Genomic DNA, 25,886 nt, shown 5'->3' with positions numbered 1-25,886 from the left:
CTTTCATAATTATTTATATTATCCGAGTTAGTTGTATAGTTGATTGTTTTAACCTGTTCATTGAAGCCAACCTTGGGAGCCTAGTTTCCGCGCCCGAATGACTTGTACACCTTAAGGTCTTGATTGCAATTGGAGTACTATTTGTATCCTCTGGTTCGCACTCGTTTAACTTCCATTTATACACATCACAAGCTCCCCCGTATGCAGCACCTGGGCAGGGATGTCTTTTGTGGGAATACGTTTGGTCAGGTCTTTGCAGCCGTGCTGAACTAGAAATGATACGATATCCTGGAGTGGCTGATTATCACGATAAAATACACAGATCAGTTAAAGCCGTTTCCCACAGGGCAGAGTTTGGTGCTCACAGTGTTGTCACAGATATAGGCGACATTTTCGTCCTGAGACATTTCCTGTGAGTAAGCCAACCTTTTTATGGTAACCCTAAAGCAGTTTGGTGAGGTCGGTCAGGTGAGTTTGCTTGATGAGGCGGTGCACTCAATCAAATGGTAGCCACATGTTCATCTTGTGGTTGGTATCGGTATCTTGTGATTCAATCAGGTGTCACATACAAAAACCGAAACAACACATTGTATCCGGGTGAAAGCATTAGGTCAAGCCGTAAATATCGTGACATGATTCGACACGACGAAAGCCATCACTACCCTACGAGCACCATATCACCTTGCTTCTGCAAGGTCGCGCCCAGTAAGTATGGTGCCCACTAGATTTTTCGCATACACACAAATTTTCCTTCTCTCTTGGTCTCTTGTCATCACTTATCTGCCCGCGTACATCTGCACAAGTAGCCACGCGTACGACAGGGCATGTCCCAAAGCTTTGTGTGAATCCAAGGTTGTTATTTTTTTTAAAAAAAAACAACAACAACAAGCAAACAAACAAACAAAACAGTATGCATGACGAACGATATAAACAACTACTTCGTGTACGGCAAAATGCCTCCACTAGCGTTTTATGTGTCATCGGATAGTCCCTTTTAATACTTCCTGGTACCAATGGTTTGATTGAGGCCAATAACTCCGATATTGTGACAGATCATTCAGTAACGGTACTATTCCCTTTGGTCACCACAGTCGGCACAATCTCCAACCGTAATTGGTCGTGGGATCCACATGGACGCTGACGCATGTATTCGAGGGTACGCTTGTGGGCTCTTATTTTATATTAATTGTATACCGACTGTATATTGACTGTATACAATTTTGTGTTGAAGCAGTATCACTTACTGTATCGTTGTAGAGCGAAACAAGGTCGGTGGCTCCCGGGCGGACCGCTTCTAGTATAAAATGACCCAGAGGATGGTATTATTCAGATGATGGCTCGCCACTGGTGAAATGGTTAACTACTTATTACTGGGCAGTTTACAGTTAAACTGTTGTTTCGGATACTAAGTTTCAGACCCCGCTTCAGCTCCATTTATCGTACAAACGAGCCCAAAAAGTCACGCTTTCGAGCGCAAGGGATTGATTGAAACTTACACTATGATTTACAACCTAAAGATGCTTGTGGTATACATGTAGGCCAGAGAGAATTCAAGGGGTGGCTTCAACGATCGGATGAGACTTTTTAAACTCGCATTGGGATTACATGGACCTGATAGTAGTGGGATGACGGTGGAGTTGGCTCCAGTCGTGCCATTCGTACTCTTATTCGGGCATAGCTATGGGAACACGCTACCAGAACACATAGCATCCATCTAGGATTTCATTTGCAAGTTCGATGGCACACAGCAGCAAGCCTCAGCTCTCATTGTGAGATCAAAGATCTTGAGGGAGGATAGTTCCGCTCGCAATGGCATCCGACAAAGCCGGGTCAGGTACAATGTAACCACTGAGTTGCGGAACAAGAGCGTGAACCTCATCGGCTACGATCCTGCCAAAGTATTTCCATCCCAGCTGTAGATTTGTGCATTAGTACTGTACAAATAGATGAGTGATTTGAGAGTGACTTACGAGTTCAAGTGAGTGGTATCTTTAGAAATACAAATTATTTCACTGTTCAACCCGAATTCAGTAAAGGCATACCTTTATTGGTCGAATCGGAATCCCAGTTGAAGAGCATGGATTGTGCCTTGCCCAACTTCGCAATGTAGGTTAGGCTATCATTCAATAGAGGCAGTATCTGCTAAAATATGAGCACGTAGAGCATTTACGTACAAGATAGTACATACTGGTAGTTTCAATTTGGCAGCAACATTGATGGTCTCGTTCGAGTATGGCCCAAGAATATCTGATGTCACATGCTCGCTAGTAAACACCCTTCTCGCAAGGGATGTGACCAATATAGGTTTGCACCCCGCATTCTGGATCTTGAGAGTAAGCGATTCGAGGTTTTGTGCAAAGTACGACGTGTTCATGACTTTTTCTGTATTTTTGGGTTATGTTAGTTCTGAGAGATAGATAAGATTCGAAGACTCATCCGATCATTGTGTCCAAATTGGATGCTTTTTTATTTGGTTGTTAGTACGCATACATGATGGAAATATGATGAACATACGTTGCCCAGGTTTCTGGGGTCTTACAGCTTGTCAGCATCGTTTGATACTCTGGTTCTGCTTGCCAGGAGATGGTCGTTCGCTTATTACATTCAATTTTATCAGCGGGCTCTTCAAAGGTAACTCCTAGTATTACTTACTCCGCTGACTGAGAGATTGGTGCAGTTTGCCAGGCCCTTGGTATCTTCGCACTACGTACCGTCAAGTCACGTGACACAGTGCACATCAGTCTACCTACGAAACCAGCCCCCCATCCTGCGTCGCTGGTCACAGTCGAATCTCCAATGGTCAGAATACCTAAAGAAAAATAATATAAGCTTAAGGAATAAGTCATTATTACAACTTAACCTACTTGGAGCAACCTTGGGATGAGGAACAGCTCCAGCAACTGCAGCAACTGCAACGAGGCCAACCCAAGCACCTTGAAACATTGTAGAGAGACAGCTATAGTCTTGTATTTCCGAGCCAGTCCCATCTTATATCCCCGGGGGGTTGAAAATCAAGTTCTTCCGGCCCGCATTAATGGAAGACGATGGATTATGGTATCGAGAATCCCGCGAAGACCTGCTACTTCCCGGCCGAAATGCCCAAATATGATTGTTTTGCTGCCTTCTTCACTCCCAGGCTGTAAATTAATACGTTCGACAGTCCGAGGATGTGATACGTTTCTTCCCGATAGAAGGTCATGTGATGACCGACATGATGGTCATTTGGCTTCGACTACTTGTACAGGTTTATTAATATCTACAATGTGCCTGCCGCAATCTTTGCGCTTAAGTAGTATTTGCAGTTATGTACGGAGTCAATGCGGGACTTTGGAAGTAACCTCATCAGCGACGATACGCCCAAAGTATAACGAACCCAACCTATCAATCGAGTTTAGTAGCCAGGTTGTCATGTCGCTCTGTATGACTTACGTGTTCAAGTGAGTGGTATCCTTGTTTGTAGTGTCATAATCAAGGTTGAACCTGTCAGTAATCTATTAGCAAATATTCGATAATACTATATTTCACATACTTCATTGAGTCAGCTTTTCCCAGTTTCTGGATGTATGCAAGGCTATCGGCAAGAAGAGGAAGGACCTAAAGGCATCCTTAGGGCCTCGCCAAGTACTCCAGACGAAGTTATCTTACCGGAAGGCTAAGTTTTTTGCCACGCGATTGTTTGTTCAGCATAGGGTCCGAGGATGTCGGTAGTAGTATGAGAGCTTGAGAATACTCTTCGAGCCAAGGGGGTTATCAAGATGGGCGTGCAACCAGCATTCTAAGATTAATTTAAGTAGATGCTCGGAAAGTTATTTGAAATATGAACCTTGATGGTGTTTGTGAGCTTTTCTAGGTTGGTAGCAAACTCGTAGCAGTCATGACTTTTTCTACAATCCAATAGTGTTATGATAAGCCCAAAGAATATATAATAAGAGAGACAGACGATCGTTATGAGAAAACTTTTTATAAAAAAAATTAGTTCAATTAATTACCGTTGTCAAGCGTTCACTTCACCTGGACAAAAGCGAAAGTATTGGCTGTTTTGCACCCAGTCAGCATCCCTTGGTACTCGGTTGAATGACCAGGCCATGAAACCGTAGTAGTCTAAGAGCATAAATTAATAAGAGCTTGAACTATTAACTACAGATACAAACGTACCCCACTAACAGCAAGATTGGTGCATCTTGCGAGACCCTTGGTGTCGGCGCACTATGATATGCGGTTGGAGAAGATATTTTACAAATTTAAATGCGAGACCCACAAAGCCTTTGCCCCATCCTGCGCCGTCAGTAACGGTACTGTCTCCAACCAAAAGGACGCCTAGGAGCTCGGAGTCAGTTGGTGAGGATAAGACACGAACAAGAGGACCCACCTGGAGCAGCGGATGCGACGGAGGCGATTGCAAGGAGTGAACCAAAGGATGTGAATGCGCGCATATCGGATTCTTTGAATTGATTAACGACCAACTATGTGGTCATTTTATAACACGGCGGGCCGGTAGTATCAAATTTATCGTTTTGCTGGCACTTGTGAAGAACTTTGGCGCAAGTCAAGAAGTGCTGACGTAGATTCACCCATCACCAATGGAAGTCTTCAATGCAAAGGGCAGGCCGTAATTGACAAGGAGCCATTTCGTCCAAACCATCACATGGTAACCGATTTAGCCAAAGAATTACCGGGACGTTCTCACTAGCCCGATGGAGGTTATCATCACCAATTACTTAACAAGCTTTCTCGATTAATTGGCTGTTGTCAGTCGGATGACCCTAAAATAGCTAAATCACTGGGGCCAATAGGAGCTTGGTGCCAAAATATTCCCTGTAGACTGAGGCTATGCGATATCAAACCAAGTTCGATCCCTAGTATAATTGACATCTATATTCACTTGGAAGACTTGGCGTTGTTATGCACATGATGTTCATCCCCAGCCTGTTTCGGGCAATCTGTGCATCATGTCAATACACCTTACTTGTCTTTGGTGTCCTTCAACTCACTTCGAACACGTAAAACTTGCAAACAAGAGGAGACTGTTAGCTTCTTGGAGGTGACTTGCCTTACAAACACTTACCTGCATTCTGGGCACTAAAACAGCGACCGTTAAGTTTATAATATCAAAAAGGTAACGGTGAGAGTGCTCACCAAACATAGTGTTTTGCTCTGTATAATCATCCTTGGCGTTTCTCCTAAGCAAGGAACCAAAAGTATAATCCTGAATCTTTTTGTCATACCTAGGGAAACGTCAGGTAGTCGAAACACTACGAGTATTTCAACTCACGCGGTCATAAATTTGTGCCATCGTGGCTTGTTATCCTTTGATTTCAACTCATCTTCATCAATGATTTCAATCTTCGAAGGATCTTGCTTGTATTCTGGGAACTGCTCTATAAAGTCGTTGTATATCTCATCATCCATTCTTTAGGTTTAAACGATCGGTCGTATTTAAGCGAAACTGGATGCACTGGCTAGATAGGAACGCACTTGGTGAGCTTGAGGGCAACTGGAGGTACAGCCTCTAAGAGTTGCCAATAAGTCTGAGCCAATCACTTTAGTAAGTGTTGAGTCGCCAAATAACAAGATCTTGCTCACCTGAGCATGCCCGACGGCCTTCACTGCAAACCTGATCGCCAGTCAGTGCTCATAATACCACACGCCGGCAGAAGACAAACTGTTTTTCGATCTGGATATTGAATTCAATCAGACGATTCTCAAAGGACACGAGCAGCTTACTTCCTCAAGATTCTCGGCTTTCTCTGCGTCAAATTTGGTGGACATGCCCGAAGATAAAAAAAGATGCTAAGAGACAGGTGGTTGTACAAAGTGATGATCTGTAAATCAAACCTTGCTTAGTCAGAACGTTAATCCAAACATTTTTTGATTTCTAATTTCAACCACATTCGTTTACAACCACCTCCTCTCTTTTCGAATGTGTTCTGGTATGGTTATGGTGCACGGGCAATGGAACCGATAATAGAAGACGATAATGTAGCGAATCTCTCGAATATAGATATCTCGTGAGCCATATACTCCGCATCCTGATGGCTTTACTTATTCTTCTTGGCCTGTCAGCATTGCTGATCTAGACGAATTCATACAAAGTCAACGTAGCGCGTTGGGTAGAGTACAAGATGACATCAAAGCACTGGAAGAATTAAAGATTCAGGCTGTTGTCCATCCAGTCGTCGTATTGAAGGCATCATGGGAGGGGTGAGCGAAAGTTTGTGGTGGTCCTGGTTCGGAGCTAATTAAGTACAATAGGAGCACGAATCCTTGAAGTTTTCAAACATTGGTTCCGAACTTGATACAAATATTCCTCGATTAGATTGGACGTTATTTGGACCCAATGGTAAGCTTTGCTGGATTCGTCTAACTATCATCAAGCTGAGAAGGTATAGATTTCCAACCTGTTACTCGTACGCTCCCACCCAAGGCCGGCACTTCTCGCGTTGATAAGATGAGGGCTCATATTTCCGAGTTCCGCCAAGGACTTGCGTCAGCTCCTCCTCTCCCAGCAGAACTCTTGGACAACAGCCGGGACGCTGAAGAGAGGGATAAGAAGCGCAGGCGACTCACCTCTGCTTCTCGTGCTCCAGTGGCAAATTTCTCCAGCGGCCTACGACTTCCACGTTTTGCGGAGTCTTGCAACAATATCAATGTACAGACTTCAGCTTTGGCAGGAACTCAACCCCAGGAGCTTGGGCCCCCGCCGACACCTAGCTCTGGCGCCAGCAGTCGAAATTCTACAAAGCCTCCAGTCAGAGTATTCACAAACCACGTTCATTCGCAATCACAGCCACGGGTTCCCAAAACCGCCGATGAAGTTACCCAAGCACTGCATGAATCACCCAGGGCTACTAGCCCTAGGAGCCGAAATGCAGTACCTTCACCAACCCAACCGGGTCGAGACTCTCCGATTATTGAAGAGACAGAAGGATCTGTGATGGAGGCTCTCGCAAGCGAAGAGCAATCTCATTCAACGTTCAAACAAAACTGGTCTTTAGCCGAGCAGCATACTTTGGAGAGGTTATTGGTCGAAATTCCAAGCACCGTCAAATTCAGGTACGCATTAATGATCGACCAGTGAGTTGTGCCTAAGTGTCTTAACCACTCTTTAGGTGGGTCAGAATATCCGAGGCCATGGGCGGCACTCGTACTCCGCGCCAGGTTGCTTCACGCGTTCAAAAGTACTACGAGAAGATGAAGAAACTTGGAGTCACTGTAAATTCTGCTGACATGGGAGGTGGCGGGCGAGGCGGAAGCAAGGCCACGCAAGCCATGGACGCGCCTCCTAGCGTACGCTCCAGAAACTCCTCAACAAGAGGCAAACCAAAGACCGGGCCCCAGTACACAAAGTCCGGACGTCGTCGATAAACGTGCGCAACTAGGAAATTATGCCCATAAGATCACATTTCTTTAGCTGCTAGTTATGCTACACATCGTCCGCGATTCCGAACATCAGGAGGCTTTCAAACGTATCATCGAGCATGGGTGGTGTTGGACCATAACCGTTCATTAATTGCCCGTCGAGCACAGGAACCTCCCACCCCAAGGACTCCGGTCGGCGGGTCGCAACGAAAACCAGTGCATCGCCGTTGTGCCCGAACCGAGCCCAGTCCCCCCGCCCCTTGTCGTTGATTTTGTGCCTAGCTAGCACCGCTTCGAATGTAAACCATGTCCCAAAAACTTGCCAAAATGGTGATTCCTTGGCCAAACTTCGAATTCTGTCTGGAATCGTGTTAAAGGCTGCATCGAATTGATGTCGAAGTGGGTTCTACCTACATCCAATGATAATTTCGGGACTCGAATCACGGCAGAATGGAGGCGAAGTAAGCGCCAATAAAGTTCTCAATAGAGGGGGATATAAAAACGGAAAGTAGACCTACAGGAATCAATATTTGTCCCTATCTAGGTCTGGGACTTACCAAGTCACTGCACAGTACATGAGTAACTGACCTCCCCAATTCGCCCAATATCCGAGCCAACTCCTTAGCATGGCCAACGTCTCCCCAAGCAAGCGCTTGTGCCTGGACCTGTACTTGCCCAAATGCTCCTGTATGCTCTTCCAGTCCCTTATACAACAGAGGCACGACACTCGGAAGGTCAGTCAGGATAACTGTATCTTGTACCGACAAACCCGTATGCACATCGTGGCGCCGGCGAAATAGGCTCAATTGCTGAGCTAGATGTATCCCCCCGTACCCTGTTCCGCTGCCGACCTCGACGACGGTTAGGTTTGTATCCGCGCGAAACAAGGAGCAAGGCGGATCGAATTCGATGCTACTAGTGCTAGTACTATGACCAATTAAGTCACCGCTCAAATCGATATGAGGCCCCTCTGTTGGTGGGGTCGTATATGTCGCCAATGCATACGCTGCTTCCCTGTCGATAAAGAAAATTTGCAATTAGGCTGCTGCCATCTAATTAACCTTGTTATTCTCAAACTTGCCAGACTCTACCTGCTATCCCATAAATTTCTATCCCCGACTCTTGGTCAAAGTTCAAATTCGTTTTGGAATTTCGAGTCGGATGGTGAGAAGGCCGGATCGAGAGATTGAATGGGAAATTCGGGTCACCCATATCAAGTCGATCCGCGGCGGGGTTGTGAAATCGACGATAGATATATAGTATGGTGACTTGGCCGATACGATGGTTTTAGCGACCGACGTCGCGAGTTGACAGGACGGATCCGGATTCTGGAGAGAGAGAGCGGACTTTGCAATAATCGTGATTTTTCGGAAACTCCCAGGTACAGCTGATCTCTCTTGAGCTCCGCGCTAAACAAACAATTCGATATGCATATATCCGCGCGAGCACGCCATAACAACGCGTGCAACGCTTTTACAATGAATTTTGATGCGGGTAGAGTACAAATTGTCCAGAAGATAAGTAAAGATAGAGAACACATTCCATTGACCCCAAGCAAAAATGCGAAAAAAGCTGTAAGCATGAGAAGATAAAAAATCCCAAATGAATTCCAGCCATCAAATCCGGTTGTGACTGTACCCAACGACTTTGCACGAGTGCCCACCATTACTCGACAATGGCGCCTTGTAGCTCGATCCAAACTCAAGGTCAGAGAAGTTCTGGTGCGTGGAAATCGTATGTAGTGGAATGGGCTTTTCGATTTCGAGGTCAGAGTGAGAAGGAGAGGTGGGTCTGTTCATCATCGTATGCGCGTTGGATAGCGAACGTAGTCGAGTATGCTGTGACTCTTGGTGAGATCCGGCTGCTTCTACCTGAGAAGACATGCGAATCTGTGAAACTTGGTGAGTAGGTACTGTGGTCGTGGATCATGCAACTCACGATGATTAGGATATTGATAATAGTCCCAACAACGGCCAATATCCAGTCGCTGATCAATATTGCAACGGCGTGGGCGACAGGGCTGATACAATAATGACTTTTAATTTTCCACGTTATAATCAAAACTACTCACTTGGTCGCCACTCGGTCTATATCGATGGACACCCAGATAAAGGATCCAACGCCACCATCAGACACACAAACGTTGCTATAAACTGTAGTGCCGCCGTAACTACCACAAGAATATCAGCCTCTAGGTGAGAAAATATGCATGAGCCCCCAACCATATGCGCGCCGAAGTGCCTTTTTCTGTTTGCTTTGCTCTCGGGTGGTGTTTGGCTGAGTAACAGGCGGTCCAACTCGTTGTGGAAATGAACCAGCGTCTGGCCCGAGAGACCGATGATTCTGAGTAGAGCCTGATCGAGAGCTTTGGGCAAGGTGTCCCGCAGCGCGTTTGAGCGTGACGAGAAGCCATATAGCCGTCGGAGAGAACAAGAGCATACACAAGAAGTACCTTGGGTGGAATAACGCGGAATGTCAAGCCGCGTGATATCGAGGAGAGCGGTATATGTCTAAATGTACATACCATGCTGCTGCTGCCCAAGCGTTCCTGACAAATGCGCTTCGTGAATCCACAAATGCGCTTATCAAAGTGTTCCCTTCTACACTGACTTGCTGGCGAAGGCTTGGATCGACGGTCTCGCCATTGGTTGCTAGCCATTGACCAGACAAAGTCCAGAGATCCTCGATGAGATCAAACTGCAGGTTGACGGCCTTGCTCCATGCAGCTTGAGAGAGCGATGCCGTGATGAGCTGGGTGACGGTCAGGAGAGCAGGCATTGCGAAACACATAAAGTTCAAGAGGACTTGGATGGTCTATCAGCAGCGCGTGGCTCGAATCGGCGAATCGCGACTTACTGGGATGAAGTAAGAAAGTAACCTTGCGCTCCGAACCCAATAGCACGCGGGGCAGCAGAGTCGCGTACCTAGAGTTGGGTGAGTTGCGATATGGCCGGGAGGCTGGCTTGTGCTCACAGAGTTCCAAATGCCGACATCCACATTCCGGCACCATCAAAGATGAAGACGAACCCATACTATCACATAATTAGTCCATCAACTCCTATATTGACCCAAACATCCAGCATAACTCCATGACTCACCCAAAAGTATACTTTGCTTGTAACCGCTCGGGAAGGATATTTCCATGCAAAGTAGTTCTGAAAGTTTGATGAGACTCCGCATTCGGTCCAGTGGATTGCTCAGACTTACAAGCCAGGTGTATGGTTGCATCAATACTGCAAGGGTCGATGTGGAATTGTGATAGGTGGTTAAGACAATCCGGACATTTTAGAATAATATTCTCACTTGAAAAAATAGCGTTCCATACTAAAAACATGGTAAGCGGATTGGGCATAATGTATGGAATGCGTGCTAAAGGATATTTAGCATCTCAAGGCAGATAATATGCAACCAGCTTACACGGATGGCCATAGCGAGTCCGAAAAAACCACAAGGACCCCATTTCATTTGCCAGCTTCCGTCTCCGAGCGACGATGATGAACGATACAAGCGTAAGAACAAAGCTCCTGTGAAGGGGGTTTAAACTTGGATGAGATGTGGAAATTAATCGGCTAACACTGCGTTCAGCACTCCCGTCGCAATGATTTGTTTGAAATACCAGTCGGGCTATGGGAGGTTTGTGAGCGGTTTAAAGGAGTTGTGGCCTTTATTAGCTAACCTTTTCTGGCAGCAAGTGCACGATGTAGTTTGCAGCATAGGCAAAGGGGGACTCTCCTTCGGGGGCGGAGAATATAAGCAGATCGACAAATGAAAGTCTGGTGGACATTGCTGCCCAGAATCTAGGAGAAAGGAGGAGGAGGAGAATGGGAGCGCCAAATACTTAAGTAGAAAGAACCGGACTTGCCCAAGGAGATTGACAAATGGGGCGCTCCCGATGGCGATAGAGCGATCATCTACCCAAATGGTGATACACTATTCATCCTGACCCAGACAGTGGGTTCAGGTGGCACAGACTTCGCAGATCGCGGGAATCCGGCGCTCGCTAGCCCAAATCCAGAGGATCGACCCGGTTCTTCGCTCGATTATATCCGGCGCTTGCCGGCTCATTTGTAACGCCATCCCCGGTAACTCTTGCTTTAGGTTTTGAAATCTCCCACCACGTCTCGACGCTACTCACGCTATGGCTGGCCAGAAAAAACAGAAAACCAAGTCCACGACAACAGGCACGAGTGATGGAAAAACTAACGCAGGCACAGAAGCTACACCATATGCTTCGTTTCCTCTCTCCAGATATGCCTCACTCTTGGGATCACAGACCTTGGGCCTCGGCTTTACTTTGGGAATGCTTCCTCGCACTCGAGTACTCCAACCTGAATTAGCTAGTCTTTTTGGAACCCAGTCAGATGGTGTTAAAACATCGCAGGACCACCCTCAGCATCCGTTTCTTACCCCTTTGACCGATTCCCCGGCTCGGACTTTGTTCTGGTTATGTGCTGGCTCTCTTGTTTTGATTGGATGGGGCGCTGGTTCTTTGAGAATATGGCACAAGGCTTCGGGCCAGACAGGCCCGACTCGCCAGAATCATCGAGTACCTCCAACAATCCTCCTGAGAAAGTAGTCCTCGGCACCAAGGTCAAGAGACCGCCTATTCCGGCCAGAGTATTGGTTTGTAATCCTGTTGATTGTGTCCAGCGGAATTCTAAACATCAAGCTAGGCTTTCCAAGAGGCTGCTATCGCGGTAGCATTCACAGCTCCTCTTGCATTCACGCTACTGGTTTTGTTTGGCGCACCAATCAACAGGTTTGTCACAGCGATGCGAATTTTGGATCTAATGCTAATGTTCACACGCATAGTCATCTAACACCGACAGCATTCCTTGCCATCCTACTCTCTATCCTTACTGTCTGGACACCGGCCTACACCTTTGGCGTACCTAGTCTCACGTCTCAAACGCTCAAGGCCGAAGAGCGCCGGCAAAAATGGATTGGACTGTTTGTAGAGTTTTCGTGCGTTTCTTATCCATTTTTCAGCTGCCAGTCTTAATGGCTTTTCTTTCAGGGCGCGTTCTCCGGTGGATCGAGCTATCTTATTCCCCGCAGTTGGTGCTATACTAGGCTGCTGGCTGGGAGTGTCACCTATGCCATTGGACTGGGATAGGCCTTGGCAAGTGAGTCCAATTGCCTTGGAAGCAGGATTGATATCAAATTACCATAATTATATAGGCCTGGCCATTAACTTCAGCCTATATGGCAGTCATAGGGCACCTGGTTGGCTCGGGCGTGTCCCTTGCGGTCAGTATCGCACAATTTCTATTGATCGAGGCACAGTTGGAAAACAGCGCCAATTAACTATTTCATGGTGCGTCTGCAGACATTTCTTAGAATTGCTCCGTCCTTACTACAGCTCTGTGTTTATCTAGTACGACTTTGAGACCATGCCCGATCCATGGGTTATTCGGCGACTCGATAGTATCTTGGAACAACTCGTAACCAGGCATATAACGTGCCACAAAACTGGAAAAAAGCCATAAGATTTCCTGGGATTGATATATACTGTATCTATCTATAATAGACTTACCTGTGCACTTCCTCGTCGGTCATACCCCGGCCACCGTTTTTCAGCTTCATGGCGTGTTCTTGTTGCAGCCTCCATTCAAAGACATCGTAGAGATTCTGCGGAACAATCTATTCGCCGTTTTCCATGGAGATAGTCAGGCCTCGTACTCGGACCAAGCAACCCCGCATACTTGCCTGTATAAAATGAGTAAAGTATCGGTACCAAAGATCCGCGTAATTCTTGAGACTTCCATTTATGGCTTCCAAGGATTTTATAGAATGCGACTTGAAATGCTGATGCGATGGGGAATTCTCGTCAGCTCCACCCTCGGCTCCAGGCTCGCCGTATCTCTTCTCCAGCTCGGCCGGAGACAACGGTTGAAATCCAAAGCACCACCCCTCGAGTATCACAACATCAACCGGCGCCCACACTTCAACCGTCTCGCTCGAACGGTCTCCGAATCCCTAGTACGCACTCTTATCGAATACCGGCAGAGAAATAGAGGTATCATCCCCCGCATTGATGCGGGACAGGCGCTCGAGAATAGTGGCCCCCAAGACAGGGTCATGCGAGCCGGGCAAGCCGCGGCCCTGCAAGAGCGCATTATCCGGGTGCGTCCGACCGAGTTGGATCAGGCCGTCGTATGGGAGATAGAGGTCGTCGATGGAGAAGACGATGGTGTGTATCGGCGTTGGGAGCGTGCCGAGTATAGTTTTGATTTGATTTGTTAGTGTGGTTTTCCCTACAGGCCAGGAGAGTAGCACAATAAGAATAAAGTAAGGAATTGGTTTCGCTGTAGTAGGCTATGGATACTGACCACTTCCTTGTGGCCCTTGAAATCCCGCAAATAGAGGACGCTGGAATTTTGATGAGGCGATTTCTTTAGCGATGAAGTCGGCGCATAGGCGAGCGGCGGGATAGATAGTGTGTGAGGACATGTCCAAGTTGAACAAGGTATGGAGATAAGATGAAAGATAGATTGGCGCCGAGAATGACATATAGCATTTCATCTTGGAATCTGCGTTGGCTTACAACCTAAATGAAATGCATGAAGACCGAGACACATCGTAGCCAAGGGTCCAGCAAGATAGCTGAAGGCTAAATATTAAGTGGGACCTCTGCGCTCTGTATGTTCCGCCAATACCGAGGTTGTACATGGATGAACCTTGACTTTTTCATGTTACATGCGAATTGATTGATACAAGTACATCTAGCAAAAAGTAGATTTTCTTTCACAAATTAACTAAAAGTCGAAACCTTTGTTCAGGTCCTCCTATTCGATCGAACATTGAGCTACATATACGCTGAGATAACTGGGTCGACTAACCTTTAGCAAGGCTTTCATTCCTTCGGGTAGTATCGGTTCCCCTTTGGAATCTGTGATATAGCCTGAAACCATGCATATGTAATCAATGGATCTCACACATAATTACGCGAGAAGACTTACGGAATGGCATTTCTACACTTTCTTTCGCATTGAACCGGATTGTGGGATGATCGACGTAGGGGAGGTCTTGGAGGGGAACTACGAAGGATATTCAACATAGCAAGCATGCAAGAAGAGCATTCGTGCGGACCTTTATCGACGACTACTCTTTTCGTCACACCGAGCGCGGTGTCGGTAGTCATTTGAACGCTGCCCAGGTGTCGGTTAGGGAATCCCAGTCTTCGTAATTCTGATGTCCTGTCCCTTGGAGGATCGTCGCCTGAGCTACCTTGTTAATTGAATGGATGGGCTCGTATGACTAGTCTCACCCAGGATACCCTACCGAAGGAATGAGACATGTAGGACTGCTTAAATTTGAAACCCACTTACGCCGAATAAGAACCAGGAAAAGTTGTCGCCATCTGAAGGAGATAGTTCTTTCTCAGCCTTTGGGTCCAACAGGCAGACTTGATTCAAATCGACACCGTGCTGCTTCATTACATCTAAAATGCCTAGAGAATGAACTTCAAATTTCGAACTGTTGGGAACGGATTCGAGGGCCGAGTTGAGAGCTGTCCTGGATGATGAGCTCAGGTGAGTAAAAAGAACAGATGAAGTTGCTCCAGCAATGGCAATCATTTGCTATACAATAATAAATATCTGTTGGCTCCTGAAATAGCTGAGATGAACTGACTCTATATTCCAGATAAACCCAAGGGGGCACAGCCTTGCTTTCCTCATCGTCTTCTTCCATATGTTCTAATATTCCATGCAGTTTTGAATCAATTATTGATAATAAAGTCCAATACCTATGACGAACGTGTGCGATGCCATTTTGGTGGATGTCTCGTAAATTTGGTGAAAGATCGCCTTGGGCGCTTGTGGTCAAGTCGATCAAGGGACGATACTGTGGCGGTGTACCGTTATCGTTACCATGTGTCATTCCGACAGCCATACATCTAACCTTCCCTTGGAGTATACTTACTAGATGACCCACGAAGCACATTCTAACGGATCGAGCGAGGGTGGATTTATTATACCCTCAAAGGCAATACTGAGTCCTGATGACCTGGAAACGTGGAAACAATCACCCACATATCAATCCATGGTGGATTATGTCGCACAACTCAACTCCAGTATAATTAACAAAAAGCTCACGGACAATATTCACGAAAGCGAGGCAAGTGACTAGTGCTACATTGAGCTGACCAAATCTTATGTCTGTTTCAGAATGTCCAATCGATTCTCAAATTGCTCGAACAGGTCGAAGCAATAGCTCAGGACACGCCTCCTGTCAATAATGACGCATCCAGATTCGGAAACCCAGCTTTCAAGGCTTTCTATGACAAGGTCCAAGAGGTGGGAGAATTTGAAATCTATCGGACTGGGTATCTAATGTGGCTTAACAAGGCATTGCCGTCATTACACAGCAGCATACCTCACATCTCTCAAGCGGCTGTGCCTGAGATTTCACTTTATCTACAAGAGTGCTGGGGGAATCGCGCGCGTATCGACTATGGGAGCGGAATGGAATTTAATTTTCTATGTTGGCTGTAAGTCACCCCATAGGTAATGGGGCTTGGGTTGACATGTTGCTCAGGTTCTGCTTGGAAAAATTAGGCGTGCTCTCGACTGAAGACCATTCTGCTCTTGTTCTGCGCGTCTTTTGGAAGTAAGTATCCGGAGCGCTCACTCTTGCGACATTTCAAAGTTAATTTTAAAAACAGATATCTAAACGTAATGCGCTATCTACAAAAAACTTATTGGCTGGAACCCGCTGGATCTCATGGGGTATGGGGATTAGATGATTACCATTTCCTCCCATTTTTGTGGGGAAGTGGCCAACTTGTCGGTAAGTTTGAACTTTTTATACCCGAATTCCAGTAGAAATTTCAGTTTAGGGCACCCACATCTCCGACCCAAGTCCATCCATAACGCTGAGGTGATTGAAGAATTCTCTCAGCATTATATGTATTTTGCTTGTATCCAGTTTATCAATTCCGTAAGCAATATGCGCATCCATTTCTCTTTTACAACTGACTCCGTCTTTTGTAGGTCAAGACGGCCTCTTTGAGATGGCATTCACCCATGTTAGATGATATCTCAGGCGTAAGGCTTCCATATTATCGCTGAGGGTCTTGCCTGATGTAGAATTTGTCTCTAGGTTAAAACGTGGGACAAGGTCAATTCTGGGATGATCAAAATGTATAATGCCGAAGTGCTTGGCAAGCTGCCAGTTGCGCAGCACTTCCTCTTCGGATCGATCATTAAGCGGCCCGACGGCATTCAAGCCTCTACTGAGGGTACAACCAATGACCCGCATTGGGGCCACGCTCATGCCGGCGTTGGTGCCGTTGGTCAATCACATTCCGGGTGGGGAGACTGCTGTGGAATTCCCGTCCCTAGTGCTTTCGCTGCGGCCGAGGCCGAGAAACGTGGGAACCGACCAGGTGGCGCACCACTTTCGGGAACGGGTATTCGTCCGGTACCATTTGACTGACTATCCTCACCCATCCAAGTGTAAATACTTATAGGAATGAAATCTAAGATATTCATCCTGGATGAGTCATCCGGCTCGGTTGTCTTTTAGATCCCTCAACCGGTTTTTTGTCAGCTTCTTCCCACTTCAGCCTCTACGTCTTCAAGTTCGCCTCGCGCACCCTTGTGAAGATCGACCCCGCTACAGACTGGAATACATAAATCATCCCCTGCTATTTCATCGAATGTGCCGGTAGCAAATTGTTTGGGTTTTCATCCATGAGTTCGGGCGAAAGATATTTCAGACAGCGGGCTACAGTCTTAGACCTTTATAAACAGCTTGACTTGGGCTCCCAAGCAGAACAAAAGGTCATTCACCGCCCCTTCCTAGGTAATACCCATGCAAACCGAAACATCTGTGTCGCACTCAGCTATCGGATTTGCTGCTGTCGCCGCTCTGATTGGAACCTGGGCGCTGGTGGATACCTACAAAAAGAGTCGACAACTCCCGCTCCCCCCAGGTCCTCCCGAAAAGTCATGGATTAGCGGGAACGCGCTCGATATGCCTCAGTCCCACTTGTGGTTAAAGTTTACGGACTGGGCCAAGCGTTACGGTAAGCTTCGGTGAAATGATTACGGGGCGTAAAGCTAATAATCGTATTTCAGGCGATATCACCCACGTACGGGTCCACACAAATCATATCGTACTTTTGTCCTCTTACGACGCGGTCGTGGACCTGTTTGACAAACGAGGCTCAATTTACTCCCACCGCTCGGAAAGAGTAATGATGGCGATGTAAGCTGAACTTTCACGTTGCCTAACAGATTGCTTATTCCGGAACTATTAGGATGGGCTGGCAGCACGTCATGTCTTCTGAGCCATATGGCGACCGCTGGAGAGCATATAGGCGCCAAGCCAATTCTGGCTTCAATAAAAAAGCGGTTGTTAAGTATCAAGATGGACAGACCAGAGACGTACACGTATTCTTACAAAGGCTGCTTTCCGACTCTGAAAACTTTATTTCCCAAATTAAATGGTCAGTCTGTTATCACTCTTTCTTAAAAACGCTCATTTCAAGCATTCGAATAGGTTGGCAGGATCCATCATCATGCGTACCACATATGGCTACAAGGTTCTCGAAACAAACGATCCCCATATCACCATTGCAGACGACGCACTTGCCTCGCTGGAGTTCACCGGCGTGGCTGGGAACTATATTGTTGATAGTTATCCATTCCTCCGACACCTGCCGACTTGGCTTCCTGGAATGAATTTCAAGAAGCAAGCTGAAGAATGGAGTAAGTATCCTGCACGAATGGCGCAAGAGCCGTTTGATTGGACCAAACAGCAAATGGTTTGTCATCATTTACCCAGTTGTCTAGGTGAAACTCATTCTCCGTCATGCGTTTTATAGAGGACAGGTCAGGCTGTACCTTCCTTCCTCTCAGGTCTCCTCGAACAAAACAAGGACGGTCCGAGTGGCGAGGATGTTATCAAGTGGACTTCGGCGTCCATGTATAGTGCCGGCGCTCATACTACTGTGGGAACCATTAGCAATTTTCTCTTGGCCATGATACTTTACCCCGACGTACTTCGTAAAGCGCGAGAGGAGGTTGACAGGGTCGTCGGGACTGAAAGGCTCCCGCTCATATCGGACCGAGCTGACTTACCATATATAGAAAGTGTGTTACTAGAAACGCTCAGATGGTATCCCGTTGCGCCTTTAGGTGTGTCTATCCTATTCGCATCTCAACAATGTATCTCAAATAATCACATATGTTAGCTATACCTCACCGTATTCTGCAGGATGATGAGTATCGGGGTTACCGTATCCCTGCCGGAAGTACGCTTATAAGCAATATCTACGCGGTTTGTAGCTATCTGTCGATCTCAATGCCCAACTAATTTATTGATACGTGCCAGATCACTCGAGATGAACGCATTTATCCGGACCCAGAAAACTTTATTCCTGAACGCTTTGATGCCAACCAACCTGGTCCCAGTCCCCCTAACCCACGAGACTTTGTTTTCGGAATAGGTCGACGTATTTGCCCAGGGAACCACATAGCGGACGCATCTGTCTGGTTGGCGATAGCCAATTTGGTCGCAACAATGGACATTAGCAAAGCCTGTGACAGTAATGGTGTGCCTATCGAACCAGTGCCGGAAAGGTGCTCTGGCTTTGTGTGGTGAGTGCTTAGGCCTCAAGAACACGTGAAATCAGGTTGATAATGTCATGATTCTAAGCCAATTACGACCATTTCCATGCTCCATCAAGCCTCGCTCCGAAAAGGCTGTTCAGCTAATTAATTCCGCTGTTATGTTTGAGCACGAGTAGACTGTTTTTGTCTCCCCTAGTTGAAAGATGGGAATGATTGGATTAGTATTGGAGGCCCAAATAGTGTCACAAAGGATCAGGTAGCTAATTTCAAATCGTTAAACATGCCTAGGAACGTGTTGAGAAGCGGAATGTTGTAAATTAGTTATAACATAATTTAGAATCTATGGATCACTTTTCTCATCAACTTTACTAGAGCATTTAAACGGTCGCGGTGCCTTGGATGGCTTCTGCAGCTGTCACATTCGCCCATCATTCTGAATCCGAAATTCAGCTCACTATAGGAGCGGGTAATTGAATTGAGTTCACAAAAAGGAACTAATCGCGCCGAGCCTGTGGCACCACCCCTATATCCTAAGAATCACAACTTGGCGATTTGTCCAGCATACGCTCCTGGGGATAACCAGCGTCTGTGATATAAGAACTTGTCACATGGTGAACTGCCCTTCCCTGTACGCATCCTTTCACGATGTCAATTGACAAGATTGCCCCAGTCAAAGCCCTTGGGGTCGCAACAGCGACGCTCGCCGGTGCATGGGCGATTGCAGCAGCCTACAGACACCAACGTCGGTTGCCCTTGCCTCCTGGTCCACCGGAAAAGTCTTGGATGGCCGGTAGCGCTGATGACATCCCAACGTTGTTCAAGTGGATCAAATTCACAGAGTGGGCAAAGGAATATGGCAAGTCTCATTTTCGGGATCCAAACGAAAGAATATGATTCACCCTCGTTAACTTTAACTTCAGGCGATATAATACACGTGCGTATTCATGGGAGCCACTGGATTGTATTGTCATCCTATGATGCCATAGTCGATTTATTCGAAACGCGGGGTCAAATTTATTCGGATAGGCCTGTCCGATCGATGCCTTTTCTGTACGTTCTACTGGTATGAGAATCATGAACTCGTGCTCATGATAATCATTTCAGAATGGGCTGGAGAGATATTGCTTCTTTCCGAGACAATGACTCTCATTTTAAGACCTTCAGGCGCCATACAAGCATCGGATTTAGCAAGAAAGCTGTCGCCGATTATCATGATAGCCTGACGAAAGAAGTCCATATACTCCTGCAGCGACTGCTTCGTAAATCCAGTGATCTAAATTTGGAGCTGAATCGGTGAGCGTTTTGGCTCAGAATCGCATACTTGAAACCTGATGACTTTTATAGTTTTGCGGCAAGCTTTATTATGAAAGTAACCTATGGGTATTCAATTATTGGTAGCAATGATCCTTACATTTTAGCATCGGATGAGGCCTTCCGTTCGTTGATTCCTGCCGTGACGGAGAGCTATCTCGTAGATAGCTATCCAATTATACAATACCTGCCTTCGTGGCTACCCGGTATGGGGTTCAAGAGGATGGCACAAGAAGCACGCAAGTACCCAACAAAAATGGCAAGGGAACCTTTTGAGTGGACCAAAGAACAGATAGTAGAGTACCCACCTAGTTCCTTGCGTTCATAATTTTTATATTCCTCATAGCATCGAGGGAATGCGGCCCCTTCGCTAGTACGTCGACTTCTAGAGGAAAATGAAGATGGAGAGATAGGCGAAGAGGCCATCATGTGGACTGCGGGTTCAATGTATGCTGGTGGGGCACACACCACCGTTACTGCCATGAATAATTTCATTGCGGCTATGATGCTCCACCCCAATATCGCAAGTAAAGCTCGCGAAGAAATTGATAGGGTTATCGGAACGGAGAGACTCCCAGCAATATCCGACCGAGTGGACCTACCCTATTTGGAATGCGTGCTATCAGAAACACTTAGATGGCAACCTCCTGCGTCCATGGGTGAGTTCAGCGTAGTCAAGCCGAGTCATGATAACATACTACAAGGGCCCAGAGGTATCTCATCGCGCGAGGCAGGAGGATGAATATCGAGGGTACCGAATTCCGGCAAACAGTACCATCAAGTACAATATGTATGCGGTATGTTACCCTATCCTTGATTCGCTTGCAGCCGGCCAGGGCATGATACCGGATCGATTATACTCGTAGATTACCCGTGACGAACGCATGTTTCCCGACGCAGAGAACTTCATTCCGGAGAGGTTCGACAAGTCCAATCTGGGACCCAAGCCTCTAGAACCCCGCGACTTTTTGTTTGGAGTGGGTAGACGTGTCTGTCCTGGCCAATTCGTCGTAGATGCATCACTCTTCTTGCTTATGGCCAACATAATTGCGACTATGGATATCAGAAAACCCCGCGACGATAATGGAAATGAATTTGAGCCAGAGATCAAGAGGTCAGGGTATCCCATCAAGTGAGCTTGCAAGTTTAAATTGCCGGGGAAATGCTAAACTTGGCGCTTTATCCCAATCAGTCAAGTTCTTCCATTCAAACATTCAATAACTCCCCGCTCCGAGCAAGCTGTCAAATTGATCAATTCTATTGTTATGTTCGGAGAAGAATAAGATTATGGTAAAGATTTTGCAGTCTATTCAATAGTGAATAGATAACACGGTACTGGCTGTTCACGATGCTTGCGAGCTTTCTTAAAGATCTACGCACTGCAGCTTTTAGGCGGTTTGATTGTGCACACTAGTGTAATGCAACAACATCCTGAATTTTAGTATACTTGTAAAATTACCTTTTTTAGCATAGCATTACCTGAGAGCAGTTGTGATATACTCTGCCTGTCCCGGGGCTTTAGAGGCAATTAGATTAACTTAGGATAGCTTGGAAATTGGTTTGGACGTTACGGGAAGCCATCCAGTATATATTGACCTTCATTTCAACCTAACCTGCACTTACTGTTTCATCCTCATTTTCAGTATGTTGGCCCCCACAGTGACCACAGGGATTGGTAATACTTAGCTCTGATGTTGGTGTTTATCCAGTTGCAGCGCGTATCCCTATGAACGCTCACGGGCTACAGCAGAGTATGAGGTGTTTATCAGCGCTGGTGAAATTGGTACCATCCCGATTCTTTGATATGAAATAGGTCATCTTTGCCTACCTGCAGTCCAGGAGACAGATGAGAGAGGTGGGTACATGCACCTTATTGACTGAGCTGAAGTTGAAGCAGTTTTATTGAGCAGGACATCCAAGCTTTACAGAATCAAGTACGAATAGCCGAAGAGGGTCAGCAGCGTGCTGAACAAGAGGCCCATGCCCTTCAAGCTCAAATTAACCAGCAAAATGGACAAAATCGAAAAATCGGAGCAGGATAACTGGATACATTGAGTTGACTGATCTCAAGAAGCGTAATTTTATATTCACGTATTCAATTGTTCGCTCCTACGTTGTAATTTCCCCTGGGGTAAGGGAATCTATTCATGTACTCTGGGATCTTGAGAGCACGGACATGTACCTTCGTTCAAAGAATCTCTAGTTATGAAGCACTCTTATTTTGGATTAAATTGATGTAGTTTGTAACCATAAATCGACTGTTCTGAGGAAAAAAAACAATAGTAACTGTTAACCGTGTCCCGCACCTCAGCATAGCCGGTTACGGCAAAATCTCCCCAATTGCGCTCTTCCACAGCCGGCTTGGGCATTGCAAAATCCAGTAATGTCCGTGAACAGGCTGTAGCCAACCTTCCGGTTCCCTGATGTCAATCTGCCTGATTTCAAGACGATTCAACATGTCCGAAACCATTGTCTATTGTCCATTGTCCAAAGTAAAATAAAATAAGAGCAGGAAATAACGTGTGTTTAAGTAGGATTTGAGCTGAAACCAAGTTCAATACATGCTAACTTTAAATATCAATTCCCCCTTAGTCTGATCTATACTGAGGAAGGTGTGCTGACGTTGTAGTTTTCAGGCCGAATTATACTGAAAAAATATGCCTTTTACTGACATACTGATTTTCAAGATCTTATCAGACCACAGTGATATCATATCGCATGGGTACTTGAAGGCTTATGTCCACCCCTATAAACAAGCTTTATTAGGATATCCGATTATGTTCTGCTGAAACTACTTACCTATCAAGGTTATCCAAAGATCCCAGAACATGAGCGCCCGCCAACTCATTCGCTTTTAACATCACAGATTTGCGCCAAATTACTATGACAAGTCCAGCTTCCACCAAGGAGAGTATACCGGCAATGAACGATGCGACTATGTATGATAGCCTTATATAGTCGTACTCATAGTATGGCAAGCGAACGGCTAGTACTTCAATGGCGATATGTAAAGCACCCCCTGCGAGCCATAGAATAATAATTGGGATGAAACTGTTAGTGTATCTGCGAGGGATTGGTTGACCCGGGCTACGGCGGATGTATCGAAGCATATAGCCATGGTGAAGGGCGGTAGCTACAAGAGCAGAAGGAATGACAAAGTAAGAGCCGAAACACAGACTCGACATGTCAAACGCAAAACAATTCGTGGCCAGCCAGGCTGACGCAACAAGCCACTTTGTAAGAGACGTGATAGGCGGCATGAAAGCAAGGGGAATCTAAGATACTAGGAGTGGAGGGTGTGCGTCGGGGTTATATACTTGCAAACCACTCTAGGAAAGATGGGATTGTCAGTGGATGGACAGCCATATCAACTATTGAGCCCCGTGAAATGTCTTTGAGGGCTCTAGAATACCCCGGCTAATTCGGATACAATGCAACATATTGTTCCTGTCGAAGAACCATATGGTTCACGAGGAGAAAACGTGTAACATGGCGTGGGATGAAGGATATCCACGCTTACAAAAATATTCACCCTTCCTTTTTGGTTCTATATCTGCCAACCCGTGATTGCGTTAGAATAGTTTCTGAACGAGTGCATAGCTTAGCCCCCCGCCCCCGTTTAATATCACTATACCAGTTTTTGTGCGCATGTAAAGATAGCCCCCGCCTTTATTCATAATGTATTCTAGATGTGAGCGGGATCCATGACCGAACAGACCGGCAAAACTAAGCTTGCTTCTCGGCTGGTTCAAGATACATTCAATGGAATGCACAGCTTTGACCGAATCGATCTGCTTAATCAAACCCAACCATTCACAATACCTGTAAGTTTTCTTAAACGTATACGTAATATAGCCAGTGCCATAAAGTGTAACCCGGTAAACTATTTAGCCCATTATTCCGCGGGACGACCTTCCCTCGATATCTCGGATGTGTTCCCAGAGTAGTCTCCATCTTCCCTCTTTCCAATCAAGGATTTGTTCCAACCCTGAAGGGGCGATCCGTTGAAGCAAGTGAAACCATCCTCCTATGGCAAAATCAATCATCGACGGTCTGTTCCCAGAGATAAAGGGACCATTCTCGTCCTGATAATCTAGAGATAACCCCATCTCAAAGAACTTTTCACGAAACGCTTTCCACTTTTCTTCAGCCTCCCCTTGTGGAAGAGAGTTGAATGACACTCCCCTCGTACGTTTTATATATTCAATCGATTCTTGGTCGAGGGTCTGACCTAGCTTGGGCATGACCACCGTGCTTCCGACTCGGGCAACGGTTGGAAGATATTGGTGTATGAATAAATGCTCGATGCTACGCGCATTAGAGTTGAATATCGCCGGGTATCGCGGGGCCGGGTATTTCTCGTCTAGATAGACAGCGATATTAAACGAATCTCCGACATAATGGGGTTTGCCATCGGGGTCGCCTGAAGGGTCTGCAATCACTTAAAATAAAACAATCAATACCTTTGCGAGCAACTTTTCCATTCGACCATACCTGGAAGAGTGTATTGAGGGGATGTAGCTTTGACTGGCGGCACACCAAGTTTCTTCATATTTGACTCGACTTCAGGTAACGTAGAGTATTCAACACGGTATGGAAGTCCTTTGTACTCCAAACAAAGTCTGTGCATATAACCATCAGTTTCACATGGACAACCCTTAGACCTGTGTTGTTACTGGAGTAATATGAATAAATAGACACGCACCGAGTTTTGTAGGTGTTTGGAGACCAGTGTACTCCGTTGGCGTTAATAAGATCATAGAAAACTATAGGGTTTTCCGGAGTAGCTGCCATAGTCGCAACGTATTGTCTCCGTAAAAAATGGGCGACAGTGTTGGGCAAGCTGCACACAGCTAATTAAATACCAATCCATCGGATGAAGTCGTGCCAAAAGTTGAGCGCTCACAGGGATCACACGCTCAATCGCTTTCCGGAACGCACCCTGTCCTTGGCCAATCAGCAACACTGCACGTGAGTCATTCGACAAATATTCAAGGCACCGAGCGCCTCAGAAGCTCCCGGTGGATGTATTCCAGAGAACCAGGAGGAGAATTGCCGTGCGTGAGTCTTGCAACCAACGATTGGGAATAAGCAATGTATCCTACGTCGCCGCCCCGTTGGGGTCATGATACATATCAGGCTCGGTCGCATGATCCCAGTCGGATGGTCCGAGCCCTGCATATTTTAATACCATTGTTCATCCTAGAGAATATCTGAATATCCAACAGGTACACCCTGCGCTTCTAGACTGAGACTGGTGGTGACCAGTGGACTCTTCGTCTGCTACTGTTGACGAACACCTTTTCATATGCCTTGAGACTGGAACCGACCATATTCCGATGCCGAATAGGTGCGATTTAAGATAAAGCGAGTCGTCAGTCGTGTCTGGATCCTCGGTTTCAGGCATTGTTAAGGCGTTCTGTCCTTCATATCCAAGACCGGAAACTAAGCATGCGGAACAGGTATATTCAGCATATATACATAGATACAAACACCACGGTCTCTACAGCACATGAACTCCCACTCTCTTGTAGATAAAGATTACCTTTGTTTCGAATACAAAACCTTGGTAAATCAACCGCCTCGTCCTATAAGACCCAACGCCGATGCTACGATCTTCGCATACAAGATGCG

General features: G+C 46.3%; 10 protein-coding genes across 10 annotated transcripts; 5 read left to right on the top strand and 5 right to left on the bottom strand.

Annotated features, from left to right (window-relative positions):
- Positions 1-1,775: 1,775 nt before the first annotated feature.
- RhiXN_10974 (carbohydrate esterase family 12 protein) lies at positions 1,776-4,433 on the bottom strand (the record flags this gene model as incomplete). Its single annotated transcript, XM_043330789.1, has 16 exons — positions 1,776-1,890; positions 1,971-1,989; positions 2,043-2,139; positions 2,189-2,382; positions 2,433-2,461; positions 2,515-2,594; positions 2,653-2,703; positions 2,751-2,809; positions 2,865-2,933; positions 3,374-3,378; positions 3,430-3,480; positions 3,530-3,594; positions 4,012-4,101; positions 4,156-4,206; positions 4,259-4,317; positions 4,370-4,433. The coding sequence occupies 16 exons, from the start codon at positions 4,431-4,433 to the stop codon at positions 1,776-1,778; spliced, it is 1,098 nt and encodes a 365-aa protein (XP_043186134.1).
- A 445-nt stretch (positions 4,434-4,878) lies between these two features.
- Positions 4,879-5,769, bottom strand: RhiXN_10973 (Polysaccharide biosynthesis; the record flags this gene model as incomplete). The annotated part of the gene is made up of 9 exons (XM_043330788.1): positions 4,879-4,926; positions 4,992-5,006; positions 5,066-5,079; positions 5,137-5,225; positions 5,273-5,410; positions 5,476-5,528; positions 5,584-5,614; positions 5,664-5,674; positions 5,725-5,769. The coding sequence occupies 9 exons, from the start codon at positions 5,767-5,769 to the stop codon at positions 4,879-4,881; spliced, it is 444 nt and encodes a 147-aa protein (XP_043186133.1).
- A 183-nt stretch (positions 5,770-5,952) lies between these two features.
- Positions 5,953-7,365, top strand: RhiXN_10972 (Myb-like DNA-binding domain protein; the record flags this gene model as incomplete). The annotated part of the gene is made up of 5 exons (XM_043330787.1): positions 5,953-6,008; positions 6,064-6,178; positions 6,253-6,340; positions 6,390-7,053; positions 7,110-7,365. The coding sequence occupies 5 exons, from the start codon at positions 5,953-5,955 to the stop codon at positions 7,363-7,365; spliced, it is 1,179 nt and encodes a 392-aa protein (XP_043186132.1).
- A 58-nt stretch (positions 7,366-7,423) lies between these two features.
- RhiXN_10971 (uncharacterized protein) lies at positions 7,424-11,143 on the bottom strand (the record flags this gene model as incomplete). The annotated part of the gene is made up of 16 exons (XM_043330786.1): positions 7,424-7,719; positions 7,774-7,838; positions 7,948-8,373; positions 8,998-9,248; positions 9,298-9,379; positions 9,431-9,512; positions 9,582-9,811; positions 9,884-10,163; positions 10,216-10,283; positions 10,333-10,391; positions 10,458-10,514; positions 10,567-10,592; positions 10,663-10,728; positions 10,777-10,883; positions 10,934-10,983; positions 11,036-11,143. The coding sequence occupies 16 exons, from the start codon at positions 11,141-11,143 to the stop codon at positions 7,424-7,426; spliced, it is 2,253 nt and encodes a 750-aa protein (XP_043186131.1).
- Positions 11,144-11,497: 354 nt separating this feature from the next.
- Positions 11,498-13,635, top strand: RhiXN_10970 (GPI biosynthesis family Pig-F protein; the record flags this gene model as incomplete). Its single annotated transcript, XM_043330785.1, has 8 exons — positions 11,498-11,807; positions 11,867-11,982; positions 12,033-12,118; positions 12,172-12,324; positions 12,377-12,485; positions 12,541-12,609; positions 12,940-13,552; positions 13,628-13,635. 8 exons carry the CDS (start codon positions 11,498-11,500, stop codon positions 13,633-13,635), a joined length of 1,464 nt encoding a protein of 487 aa, XP_043186130.1.
- A 482-nt stretch (positions 13,636-14,117) lies between these two features.
- Positions 14,118-15,054, bottom strand: RhiXN_10969 (SAM-dependent RNA methyltransferase; the record flags this gene model as incomplete). The annotated part of the gene is made up of 7 exons (XM_043330784.1): positions 14,118-14,147; positions 14,202-14,263; positions 14,322-14,399; positions 14,452-14,580; positions 14,630-14,639; positions 14,691-14,942; positions 14,995-15,054. 7 exons carry the CDS (start codon positions 15,052-15,054, stop codon positions 14,118-14,120), a joined length of 621 nt encoding a protein of 206 aa, XP_043186129.1.
- A 234-nt stretch (positions 15,055-15,288) lies between these two features.
- On the top strand, positions 15,289-16,800 carry RhiXN_10968 (cytochrome P450 family protein; the record flags this gene model as incomplete). Its single annotated transcript, XM_043330783.1, has 8 exons — positions 15,289-15,408; positions 15,531-15,659; positions 15,711-15,853; positions 15,901-15,972; positions 16,028-16,152; positions 16,202-16,302; positions 16,356-16,409; positions 16,465-16,800. The coding sequence occupies 8 exons, from the start codon at positions 15,289-15,291 to the stop codon at positions 16,798-16,800; spliced, it is 1,080 nt and encodes a 359-aa protein (XP_043186128.1).
- A 378-nt stretch (positions 16,801-17,178) lies between these two features.
- Positions 17,179-19,117, top strand: RhiXN_10967 (cytochrome P450 family protein; the record flags this gene model as incomplete). Its single annotated transcript, XM_043330782.1, has 8 exons — positions 17,179-17,392; positions 17,445-17,574; positions 17,627-17,815; positions 17,869-18,133; positions 18,194-18,506; positions 18,563-18,648; positions 18,703-18,968; positions 19,027-19,117. 8 exons carry the CDS (start codon positions 17,179-17,181, stop codon positions 19,115-19,117), a joined length of 1,554 nt encoding a protein of 517 aa, XP_043186127.1.
- Positions 19,118-19,586: 469 nt separating this feature from the next.
- RhiXN_10966 (cytochrome P450 family protein) lies at positions 19,587-21,535 on the top strand (the record flags this gene model as incomplete). Its single annotated transcript, XM_043330781.1, has 9 exons — positions 19,587-19,780; positions 19,862-19,875; positions 19,928-19,991; positions 20,046-20,234; positions 20,286-20,547; positions 20,599-20,911; positions 20,964-21,049; positions 21,119-21,384; positions 21,445-21,535. The coding sequence occupies 9 exons, from the start codon at positions 19,587-19,589 to the stop codon at positions 21,533-21,535; spliced, it is 1,479 nt and encodes a 492-aa protein (XP_043186126.1).
- A 2,604-nt stretch (positions 21,536-24,139) lies between these two features.
- RhiXN_10965 (glutathione S-transferase) lies at positions 24,140-25,046 on the bottom strand (the record flags this gene model as incomplete). Its single annotated transcript, XM_043330780.1, has 3 exons — positions 24,140-24,693; positions 24,747-24,874; positions 24,958-25,046. 3 exons carry the CDS (start codon positions 25,044-25,046, stop codon positions 24,140-24,142), a joined length of 771 nt encoding a protein of 256 aa, XP_043186125.1.
- Between the last annotated feature and the right edge of the window lie 840 nt (positions 25,047-25,886).

This window comes from Rhizoctonia solani, chromosome 14 (genome assembly GCF_016906535.1).
Source record: "Rhizoctonia solani chromosome 14, complete sequence".
Classification (NCBI taxonomy): domain Eukaryota; kingdom Fungi; phylum Basidiomycota; class Agaricomycetes; order Cantharellales; family Ceratobasidiaceae; genus Rhizoctonia; species Rhizoctonia solani.
The sequence above is the reverse complement of the archived record's forward strand: the minus strand, read 5'-3'. Positions and strand labels throughout refer to the sequence as shown.